At 34.2% G+C, this 12,466-nt stretch overlaps 1 protein-coding gene across 1 annotated transcript in view; it reads right to left on the bottom strand.

Moving 5' to 3' along the window:
• Positions 1-2,271: 2,271 nt before the first annotated feature.
• Positions 2,272-12,466, bottom strand: part of LOC107752800 (doublecortin domain-containing protein 2C-like) — a 26,876-nt gene continuing 16,681 nt past the window's right edge. The window contains exons 8-13 of the mRNA XM_016568868.1: positions 11,381-11,481; positions 11,134-11,271; positions 10,877-10,975; positions 6,299-6,368; positions 2,831-2,881; positions 2,272-2,639 (exon numbers count right to left, since the gene is read on the bottom strand). Of these exons, the coding sequence (XP_016424354.1) occupies positions 2,838-2,881; positions 6,299-6,368; positions 10,877-10,975; positions 11,134-11,271; positions 11,381-11,481 (452 nt within the window). The 3' untranslated portion in view covers positions 2,272-2,639; positions 2,831-2,837. The remainder of the gene's footprint in view (positions 2,640-2,830; positions 2,882-6,298; positions 6,369-10,876; positions 10,976-11,133; positions 11,272-11,380; positions 11,482-12,466) is intronic.

Here is a 12,466-nt window from a genome sequence, read left to right as displayed (position 1 = left end):
ATGACATTTACCATCAAGGGCTAACAAGGCCATGTGAACATGTCAGACTTTTGATTTGGCCAAATTTGGAGTGGGAGTTTAGGATCTGTTGTCTGACCAATGGCAGAGGTATATTTGAGGAAACCTGTTTGAAAACACTCATTATTATTATTAGAGATGGGAACCAAAAACCATTCTATACCATTTTCTTAAAAAAAATAAATAAATACACATACACTACCATTTGGGATCAGTTAGATTTTTTTTTGGTTTTTTTTGTTTTTTTGTCATATGCTCACCAAAGCTACATTCATCAACAATACAGTAGAAATAGTAGTAATACTGTGTAAATGTTCCTATTATTATCAATGTTGAAAACAGTTATGCCTAATATTTTTGTGGAAACTGATCATTTTTAGGATTCTTTAATGCATAGAAAATTCAAAAGAACATCATTTATTTGAAATAGAAATCTTTGCAACAATGTAAAACTTTTGAACAATTTAATGAATCTTTGCTGAAATTAAAACTCTTAAAAAAAAAAAAAAAACTACTGACCACAATAGTAGTGTAAAGAATATATCCTTTAAATATAATATTTACCAAATACAGAACTGCATGAGGTGTATTTTATGAAAATTTGATTTACAAAAAGTAAAAAGTCATTTAAAAGTTAGTGTAAACACATTTTGCAAGAATACGTTTAAATTGACTACTTATTGAATTTCTTCCATTGGTAATAAAATGACATTTCTTTTTTTTTTTTTCAAATATTTATTACTTAAAAGAATTGTTAATTGAACCACTAAGGAAATGGAATCATTAAAGAGTAATCAGACTCAGAACCAGAAATAAACCATTAAATCTCTTTACGATTCCCATCCCTACACATTTCATCTTAAAATAGTACATTATCTGAGAGCATCATAGTATGATCCATTTGATCTTAGTGCAGCTGATGTTCAGAATACTAGAAGCATCAGACCAATAACTTGATGCAAAGCTATTTTAATGTCTTAAAGACCCAACCATTTTTTAAAAACATGCATGTCAATTTAAATTAAATATGTCTTTGTGCATTGTGATATCATACTCAATAACCATTGATCTTAGAGCAGAGGGCAGACTATAGCATGTGACATAAAAATAAGGTATGTTGTCCTTGCAATGCCAATGCAGAGCTTGTATGATGTCATCGGCCACTCTGACAATGATGTGTCGGTACATTTTATCAGTCACAGAGTAAGTTATCTATACGCCCATTTCACAAATGAACAAAGCGAATTAAATCTCAGCTTCTGGTCCATTAACACAGGGGTGAACCCAAGGATTTAGGAAGGATGTGTGTTCCTACATTTCATCAAAGTGCTTTTAATAAGAGCATTCGGTTGAAGGCCAAGCATTGTCCTTCTAAAAGTGACACATTTACAAAGCCTAGAGCCGAGGCGGCCCGAGAAATTATTTTGCATTCCCCATTGTGAACAAAGATATAAACCATGCCCTTCAGGTCAATCATTAGTCCCTGTTCTATACTTGTCTGATACTTTGCAAGCCGCATGTTTAATTTGTTGATTCATGGCATAGTGGCAGTCCATCCAAGGGATTAAAACCTCAAGCAATAACCCCGTTATTAAAACACTGCTTTCATAGACTTATAACCTCCCACCCTCCACAAAAAGTGCATGCGATTAAAAACTAATCGCGTAAAATAATTTATCAAAAGCGCCACGATGGTTCCCACTCAAGACCTTTGCTTCTTAATTATTCATTCTCGCAATTAGGCAACTTACTATGTACTGAGTGTGAGGGGCCCATGCAATATTAATAGTGATGCATAATTATGTAATACATTCCAGACATAACAAGCTATATATCCACAGTGGGCTTGTCAAGATAAAGACATTTTTATTTGCTTTATAAGATTGTTTCATCTCCAAGAGGGTCTTGGTGGATAAAAGAGCCACAACTGCAGGGGTTTTAGTGACCTCCCATATTACTTCTATCAAGTTTAAGACACACAAACATCAGGAAAGTATTCCAACACAACAGGCAGTCTTGCTATCAAAGTGCACAGAATGCATCAAAGGCTTACCTTAAAGAAAAAAATATGGATGAACCGCAGAGTCTGTCAACAAGGGAACAAATAGGGCCCCTGAATTAGGATGTAGAACGCAGTGCATGCATCAAAGGCTTACCTTAAAGAAAAAAATATGGATGAACCGCTGAGTCTGTCAACAAGGGAACAAATAGGGCCCCTGAATTAGGATGTAGAACGCAGTGCATTGTGTGATAAATTATAAATTATGTTCATGCCAATATTGGAAGATTATTGAAGGTCTTCATGGTGCCTGAAGCAAATATGGAACCCCATCTACAATGGACTCGCTGGAGAAGTTTGGCTTTCATCTCGAGATATGCATCAAAGCTCGCTTCGAACAGAGAAAACTGGCAATCAAACTAATGTGTAACCGGGCAGTTGTGCACTTCACAAAGCCCATCATCAGAACAGCAGCTGAGATCACACAGAGACAGTGCCGTCTGCTCATACAAGGTCTTCCGAACATTATTTTTTTCCATGTTAGAAGCTATGGCGAGATGCTTTGAAAATCTTTAATGTCTTGCTTGTGGCATGCGAGTGAACATCCTCATCGACCAGAAATCTTCATATATACGAATAAAACAGAAAGCTTCAGAATAACTCTTCTTGTTCAAATCTTCATCTTGGATTTGTAATTTGTAAGGACAGCACATAACTCTTTGATAATATTTTATGTTCACATCTAATCTCACATTAAATACAACGAACTGAATATACTTCTAAATGCTCAACAACTTTTCATTCAGTACATACCTGTTACTTAAAAGCCATTAGGTCCGCAGTTCAAGGTTACTTTTTTCTTTTCTGAATAAATGCAAAAAGAAAATGTGACATAAATTAGAAAATACAATATTATTAATTCAGAGCGACAAGTTCAGAGTGAGCTTGACATGGCAACCCACTCCACAGGCTACTGATATAACTAAAAGTGCATTATTTATATAAAAATTATATTATTCATTCATAGAAGTGTGAAACTTTTTAAGGCAAGACACCCCAGGTGAATAGAGTAAAGAATTTTTAAATATCACCATACTACTCCAGTTAACTGATTACATTAAGAATTGCAAAAAATTTTTGTATTACAAGTTTTCTAAAATGTTATGTTTAAATATGCAAATCTATCTAATTAAATATGCACTAATCTGCATCAATTTCCAGAACAGAAATCTGAACATTGGATAAAGCAAAGTTCAAAATTCTTCATTTTGACATATTAAAGGTTTGTATTCACTCCATAAATCGTAAAATACTGTTAACAGTATTGTTAACATGCTTTTAGGATTAAAATCTAAAATCTGGCATACAGTATGATATACGGACAAACCCCTCAGTAAAAAACCTTCAAAATATAGATGAGAATAAAACTGTTAAGTGCTCCTGAAGTGGAGATTTGTGGCTCAGTGCAGGGGAAAAAAATGTATTTGAGAAATGCTCCATCCGTCCCTCGGGTCATTTTGACCCGAACATTTTTTTCAAAAAAATTCAAAAAATCGTGTAACTCCATAAATCGTAAAATACTGTTAACAGTATTGTTAACATGCTTTTAGGATTAAAATCTAAAATCTGGCATACAGTATGATATACGGACAAACCCCTCAGTAAAAAACCTTCAAAATATAGATGAGAATAAAACTGTTAAGTGCTCCTGAAGTGGAGATTTGTGGCTCAGTGCAGGGGAAAAAAATTTATTTGAGAAATGCTCCATCCGTCCCTCGGGTCATTTTGACCCGAACATTTTTTTCAAAAAAATTCTAAAAATCGTGTGTTGATCGTACTGGTCCAAGATTTCTTTACTTTTGTCACACTTGCACCGGGAATACACACAAAACATTTTTTTGAATGGATGCAAGGAGTTTAAATGGGTGCAATAAAAAAAGTAACAAAACTGCATTTTTCATTACATTTGATTTTTTTTTTTGATATACAAAATCTGAGACAATCCAGTAAAGATTTATACCCAAACGAAGGGCTGAGACTACAGAATATCCCCAATGCATAAAAAACTCACATACACACACACACACACACACACGCACAAACACACACATGGTACACACACTCTCATAGAACACAATGTAATATTTTTCATGTTTCTGCTGGGTCATTTTTCCATTTTTTTTTTACTTAACACAGTTAGATTTTAGTGATGTGGTGGAGACCATTGAGTTTATATCATATTTATATTTTTAAAAATATATTATATATTTATTTCATATTTATGAAATTGTATGAATATACATATGTTTAGAAAATAATAGAAAAACCTACATAAAAAATTATTTTAAAAAAATTATAAAAATGTTCCAATATTAAGCTTTCTGGACCAAAAATAAAATTAGTGTCATTTTTGGCCTTCGGGTCATTTTGACCCGAGAGGGACACTATTGTTATAGGTTCGGGAGGGACGGAGATGTGGATTGAATGCAAAGATAAAGTGCAATAAAATAAACTCTTGTATTTTTGATGTTTTCTTTCCACTAGTCTGTTATGTAAATCCAAATAGCCCAAAATCTCAAATCTGACTAGTATATGAAAAAAAACAATGTTTTGCCTAGTGTCTTGCCTAAAATAGGAATAAAAAAGTAGGTTAAACCATTCAAAAATCATTTTGTGGAAACTGTCTGATAGGACATTGAAAGTGACACCATAACATATGATACACCCACACATTACATGACTACTGCATATTACATGATTGGTGTTCATTATTCCTGTTGTATGAAAGAAGATACAAAGTGGTGTGGTACACATTGCAGATCATGTAATACTACACTAAATGAGCGCTAGGCCCCAGCCCCAATCACAATCCAAAGAAAACATGGATGTACTTTTACATCTGTGAAGAGTTTCCTGTTTCCAATGGACACTGAAGTGCTGCCATCCATTTTGAGGTCTGGTATGGATTAGACATTTTGATATTAAACAGGCAGGTTTCAGAAGTCTTCCTCTTGAGTAGAATACTAGATTTTAACTTAGAACCAAAACGAAAGAACTTAAAAAAACTACAGTATGTGAAATACAAGAAATCACAGCTGTGAAATGCCAAGCACAAACAAAATATCTTGCATCTAGTGTCATTCAGATGTTTACGCCCCCATATCTAGTGCAGAACTTGCCATGAAAACATCTAAATGACTTTATCTCTTCCAGTTATTGCATGAGAGATAAAGCTATTAAGAGAATGGGAAACAAATGGAAGCTTTAAAGGCTAAATTTACATAGAAAATAAAGGAGGCATGCTGAGATGGTGTTTGGTGTCCATCATATGCAGGATAATGGTGCGGTTATATTCACCCAGGAGGCCATGCCTGCATTTGTTAAGCTTATGGCTTCAACCTATACAATTCTGGTATGGAACTGGTCAAGTTTGACAGCTCCTCAGCTCTCATGGACTTATGGGATAGCATAAGTGTCTATATTAGCATAAGTGTCTATATTTGCATCCCAGCAGATGCAGCATGTCATCTTAGTATCGCTGAGTTTTTGAACATCCTACTTAATTGAGGTAGTGTTTGTTGCATAAGGTATAGTATGGAAGTACACATACAATGTAAAGGTAGTTGTAAATTATTAAATATATTCAAGGAAGATGATCAATCACAATTAGGTATGCAAAAAGATGTAAAAAAAAAAGAAGAAGAGCAAATAAGTGATATTAAGTATTATTATTATTGTTGATTATTATAGTTTTTATTAATAGTTTAGATTAGTTTTTTATTTTTATATTTCTCATTTTAATTGTAGCAACTTTCAAATTTTTATAATTATCTTAGATATGTCTACATGTTTATTTTTTTATTATTATTTCAGTTTTAGTTTGAGTTATTTTAGTACACCAAGTTAAACAAAATTAAAATGAGAAATGTTTCATCCATAACTGACTTCAAATAAGCTTTTATTTTATTTCAGTTAAGGTTTATTTTATTTGAAGTAAAAAAAATAAAAAAAATGATTTTTAATAAAAATAGATATTTTCATGATTTTAGTTTGATAAACGTCGCAAGGACATAGATGTTGGGTACATTCTGAATGTTAAATATTCATTTAATATTCACTGTGATGATCTCATATGGTATCAATAGCTGGATGGTGTTTAAACTGTTATTTTGTAATCAAGAACATGGTGATATATGATTAGTGTATTAGTGGTCTCTTTATAAGTGTATCATGTACACTTGCATCCCAGGCTGTTGTTTTACCAGGCATTTAGGAACTTACCCTTTAAAAACTTAGACATATGCGATCGTATTCCACACTTCTCTGAGGACATCTCCTCCCCCTTGGTGTCCTGAAAACATAAATCAGAATCTCATCCTTTGATCTAATTATGTTTCAATGCAGTACGGTCCTCATTTAGTGAAGCTGTCAAGTATCGCCTTAAAATGATATATTAAAGTCAGGCTAATGCCTCTTTTGAAGTGAAAAGAAAGAAATATGGCTTTCACTCATGCACTACCACATGAGTACTACATAAATGATAATCAGCTCATTTAGGATGCTTAACAAATTGGTTTGTGTTTCTTCTATTTGGATTGCATTACGACAATATCTTTAGAGACTAAGTGTAGATCTAAGCATAGATTTTATGCTTGTAGCTAAAATTACACGATTAAAGGAATAGATCACCCAAAAATGAAAATCTGCTGGAAAATGTACTCGCACTCAGGCCATTTAAGCTGATGAGTTTGTTTGTTCATCAGAACAGATTTGGAGAAATTTTACATCACTTGCTCACCAGTGGATTTTATGAAGCTATACTTTTTGTGCAAAAAAAAAAAAAAAACGAATTTTAAATGACTTTATTGCCCAATTTCTTATCTTCTGTGTCAGTCTCCACTGCGCATTTATGAGAGTAACATGTGATTTTTTTACACACAAAAAGTATTCTCGTAGCTTCATAACATTATGGTTGAACCACCGATGTTGCATGGACTATTTTAACGATGTCCTTACTACCTTTCTGGGTCTTAAACGTGGTAGTTGCGTTGCTGTCTAGGGTCTGAAAGCTCCCAGATTTCATGAAAAATATCTTAATTTGTGTTCCGAAGATAAAACGAAGGTCTTACGGGTTTGGAACGACATGAGGGTGAGGAATTAATTACAGAATTTTCATTTTTGGGTGAACTATCCCTTTAACTGAAAATTTAGATTGACAGCTGTGATCAGCATTCACTTTCATTGTGTGGAAAGGAGCAGCCTGAACATTCTTCAAAACATCTTCTTTTGTGTTTTACGCAAGAAAGAAACAGGTTTCAAAAGACATGAGGGTGAATAAACAATGAAAGAAACTTGTGAAAAAGCATGGCAACATTTAAATATTTCTGTAACAGGGACTCAAGATGTTTTCTTAAGTGGCCCATTGGACAAAACCTGTGCATCTCCATCTGATTAATGACTAGCCACTGTCTAATAAACAGTAATTGAATGGTCTACTGCAGAGGCCTTGAAAGCCTGGGAGAGCTGCTCGCGGCCCGTTCTATCGTCTGGGGTTGATTATGGTTGACCTTGTGTGAAGCGCACTTTGAAACAGTGAGTCTAAGCTGGGGAACTGTAGCCAGAGAGCAAAGCAGAAGATAAATGAACAGATACTGTATTGACACGGCAAAAGGAGATCAATAATGTGATCAATATCTATTTGATTTTTATCACAAAACTCTGTGGAGGAGGAAGACGATTGATCAAAAGTGCCAGGACACTTCGACATACCTAACCATATTAATTAAGAAAAACTGCTTAGGTGACTGATTGCTAAATCAGTCAATATTGTTCAAATCAAAACAAATGATTTCTGCATTCGGATGTATAGCCTAATTCTTTCTCAGGATGGATTTACTGTAAGCTTTGTACTACAGTAATTGTCTTAACATGCTAAATGAGTCCTTAGGCATAGTTATTATGATAAGAGTTCATAGAAGTTAGAATAATTACTTGTTTAAATATTACGTTATAAACTATTGTGATTAAGTCAAGTTAAAGTATTTTATTGTTATGTGTTCCTAAACAAATGCATTTGATTATGAAAATTAAGTGATTCTAAATAGCATTTGAAAGCACAAATATACAGTGCACACCCAGTGTTGCTAATTGAAATAAAGCTGAAATAAAATGAAATATAAATATTAGTTGAAAAAAAAAACTAAACTAAATATATAAATTTGAAATGTTGGCTTAATGAAATACTAAATAAAACTAAATGAAATACACAAGTTCAGGTTGAAGTGCTAAAATTAATTTACTAATACTAAAACTGAAATAAATAAAAAATAAATATAAATAATAAAAATAAAACTAATATAAATGACAAAAGCACATAACAAAATTACTAAAACTTAAACTAGATTTAAAAATGAAAACTAAAAATATAAAAACAAAAGCTAATTCAAAATATTAATAAATACCACAGTAGTATAATGCTAAAAATAACTGTTCACAGCCATAGAAAAGTAACATTTAAATTATATAATTAATATAATTATTAATTTCATAACAGGGACTGATTTTGTTCTCTTTTCCATTCTCCCAATCACAAAACATACTTCAGCAGATTTATTTGTGATTTATCTGTAAGTAAATTGTATATAAATACCAAAGCATTGCATACACTTTACTGTAAACAACTGTAAACAATCTTGATGTCTTTATGACAGCTTAGCTTTTCTTTTATCTATGTGCTGGGGTTCAGTGTGTGTTAATGCAAATCAAAAATGGCATCATTTCTGTTAAGGAGGCTGTTCTGACTAAAACACTATCATATAATTGAATCTGTTCATCAATAAAAAGTGCAACTCTAGTAACAGTAGCAGGCGATATAATTCAAAGGCGCGTCAACGATGAGGTAATATTTATTTTGAAGCATGACTCATATATAGTGAATGAAATGTTTTAAGAAGCTTTCAAATATATCAAGCTTTTAAGAAGCCTTCTTAAATGACATGCTTTTAAACATCAGAGGGTCTATGGATAATAGCACTTTGTCACCAAAGCAGCATTTTTACATTATGATTGCTTGCCTACTTAGCTCGGGTTCTGTTGCAACAACATATTTGTTATGCTTTTTTCTCATGCGAACACAATAAGGCTGCCGTTGTAAAATATATCATAGATTAAAACTGTCACCTCAATATGAAATGCACAGCAGCTTCATAATAACTCATTATCACAAAATATCTAGGCCATAAGATGCACGTTACTGTCAGAATCTTATGAAATAGATCTGTTCGAGGTTCATAATCAAGCGTTACGATGCTGGATAATAAACACGGCCGGACAGGAAAAGAATTGCACGCAGCTATGTGTGCAATGGGAATACAAGCCTTCAGCGTGCGAATATTTATTGGACATTGTTGAGTGCTGGGGAACATGGTTAATGGTTAACATTACGCAGTCCTTCTGAGCAAGTCCTGCAAGATTAGCACTTACATGTCTTTAGTGCCGACACTGTGAACGGTCATAAAAAGGAGCCCTCATCCGCTCTTGTATATCAAATCATGTTTTGAGCGGTGATGATGATTCTGCCAATTAGTTGAGGCTGGACTGGTGAGAATTACTACTCACTATTACACATGGTCCATTCCCGAGATCTATAGCCACCCTCGATTTGGCAATCTCCATACAGGACTAAATGTGATAAGAAATGAATTATACTATTGATGAGGTCCTTAACAAGGTAATAACCGCGCTCCCCAGTCAATAATTATTCCGATAAGAATATCTTTATTATGAAAATGCCAACTGCAGCAGAAAGTCACAGCACCAAAACAATACCCAGTGGTGTAATTGCCTTTGTCTGAAATTATAGTTTTCATTAAATGGAATGCTGCATGTTATTGATTGTTTAAATAAGACTCGATATCTTCCTGTTTCAAAGCACTGTGAAATTGCATGGCATTGTAATATTCCAAAGCATTGTTGTGTCTGTTCATCAATGTTATGAGATTCACACTATAACGAGTCAAGGACTATTGGCCACAATAACTGCTGTATCTAAATGGGCTAATTTTATGGGGTTAGATCAAGAAAAAAAAAAAAAAAAAAGCAAATCGCTGCCTCTCTCCTCATGACCTCATCTACTTTGTGAACAGAATGGAGAGGGAATATGACAGACATGTGCTGCGTTCCATTCAAAGTCAATGTGGGATATTCCCACTAAAGCCATAACCCAGCTAACAGGGTAAAGTTCTCAGAACGTTGGCTGATGTTCTGGAAAGATTCTCTCAAATTAATGAACAAACATTCTTCAAGTAACATTAATAGAACATTAGTTCAAAGTTATCTGGTTTTTAATAACTTTCTCTAAAAATCGTTATGCACAAAAACCTTATTGATGCATCTTTGATGGATACATTGTTCCTTTTTTTCTGAAATGTTGTCGTCGCTTGTTCATGTAACATTTTTAAAACATTACTACTTGCTACTTGATTCAGAATGTTCAGAGAACTTTCAAAACTAGCAAAACTTAATGGTAACATTAGCAAAATGTTCTTGGAACATAATTTTGTTAGCTGGGAAAGGCCTCTGCGTTATGCATAAGGAAAAAATGGCAGTTTCTGTTTCTGTTTGATTGTCAAAAAATAAGTCTCAAAACAACAACACTGTTTTGAGACAACCAATACTAACGGTTATTTTGTATGCTTACATTTTAGTCAACAGATTCAAATCAACAACAACAAAAAAAAATTTACTGTACACACCTGTCTTGGCAGACAAAAGGTTTAGCATCTTAAAAGAGTACAAATCAGAGATATTTTATGTTTCGTATGTTCAGTTGCATTTTTCCATGAGTTGTGAGCTTCATACTTTTGGTTCTTGTTGATCTAATGACTGGTCCCTGCTCTCTCCATGGCTGTTGGGTTGGAAGTCTCTTGACTCCTTCATACTCGAGGTATATTCTGAGATCTGTTGAAAGGCATTGTGTTTAAATTTCCTACATTGCAATCTAAGAGAATCAGTGGTCAAAGCACAGTAAAGAAGACACAAAGTAAAATGGGTTTTTTAAATATTCAGATTCTATGCTGTGAAGGCATTACTAGGGTGTAAACAAAAGTTTATTTTACCTTATTGGTTCTGGAAGGGGAGGACCTTGTTGAAAAAACTGCATTTTTATGGTTTTTGAAGTTTTTGGCAGGGCTATCACTTCCTGGTCTGGGGTCTTTGTAGGAGTTTTGTTCCTCCTCAACTTCTTTTACTTCCATCTGTGGGAGAAGAAAGCATTCAGCTTTTTCATTGTTGCATCCTAATTTTGGTATTCGATAATCTTTATGACTGAAATGTGACATCATGTATATTGCTTGTCGTTTTCACCTGCTCAATAGGAAGATCCACCTTCATATTTTCATCTTCCAGTACTTCAGATGCTACTACTGCCTCCTTCCTTTTGTTGGTGGATCTGAAGACACTTTTTTCTGGAGAGGGCGATAAATCCTAATTACATGCTAATCATATGTTGGATGCATCCATTAGTACACAAAATTCTCTTCATTTTTAAAAGCATCCAAAGTTTCATATTTAGAAAAGTTGAGGACTGCATCAACTATCATCGTAAATATTTAATCTAAAGCAACCATTAAGGATTTTACGATAAACAGATAGGAGGTGCATGTTTTTCTAGCGTTTCACAGGCCCGTATGATAGAAAACATTTAAAATCAGAGCATTAAGTCCATTAGTCCATTAGTAAGAACCTTGAGACCCTGTTTCCACTACTGAGCTTCGATGTTCGCAGTGAACAAAATGACACTTTAAATAGACAGGCTCTGTTGCGACTAACTACAAATCAATTCATGTTTGTTACAAAAAGCTCAATATCTTCTCTCAAAACATAGGCTATTAACACAGAAAAAAAAGATGAAACGTCTTGTTTCAGCAGACAAGACATGAGGGTTAAAGTGATAAACATCCTTCAGCATTACCCAGAACACTTCACCTCACATCAAATCAAGTCCGTCCAAGCTCAGCACTTCACAAAGCATTTAATGGGCTTTCTTGATCCTGAGATGCAAACTGCATTCATCTGTGCCTTCGACATTCAAAGGTAAGACAATCTTGGCTAATGATAGGCTGACAGCAGATGCACTCCTCCTCCAGTAGGTGATGGGAATGGCTCTCGCAGTCATGGCATGTTTGATTACACCTCTGCAGCGATTGATGTAGTTAAAAGGAGGTTTTCTTGTTTTATTTTTTCAGTTTCTGCCATTAGGAATGGCATTATGTGGATCTTCTGCCCCATGGGACATGATCAAGTATCCAGAGTAGGTATGAGCCTTCATCGAGGGGCTTTTATAAGCATGGCTGCAGACATACCGTCCGAGGCTAATGCGAGATCTGCATGAGTGAGGGAAACTCAACTCCATCACAAGGACTGCTGGCTCGGCTCTTATGAGCAAAGTGA

The sequence above is a fragment of the Sinocyclocheilus rhinocerous genome, unplaced genomic scaffold (genome assembly GCF_001515625.1).
Source record: "Sinocyclocheilus rhinocerous isolate Xijiao unplaced genomic scaffold, SAMN03320098_v1.1 scaffold61, whole genome shotgun sequence".
NCBI classification, from domain to species: Eukaryota; Metazoa; Chordata; class Actinopteri; order Cypriniformes; family Cyprinidae; genus Sinocyclocheilus; species Sinocyclocheilus rhinocerous.
Note: the sequence above shows the minus strand (reverse complement) of the source record. Positions and strands in the feature narration are given on the sequence as shown.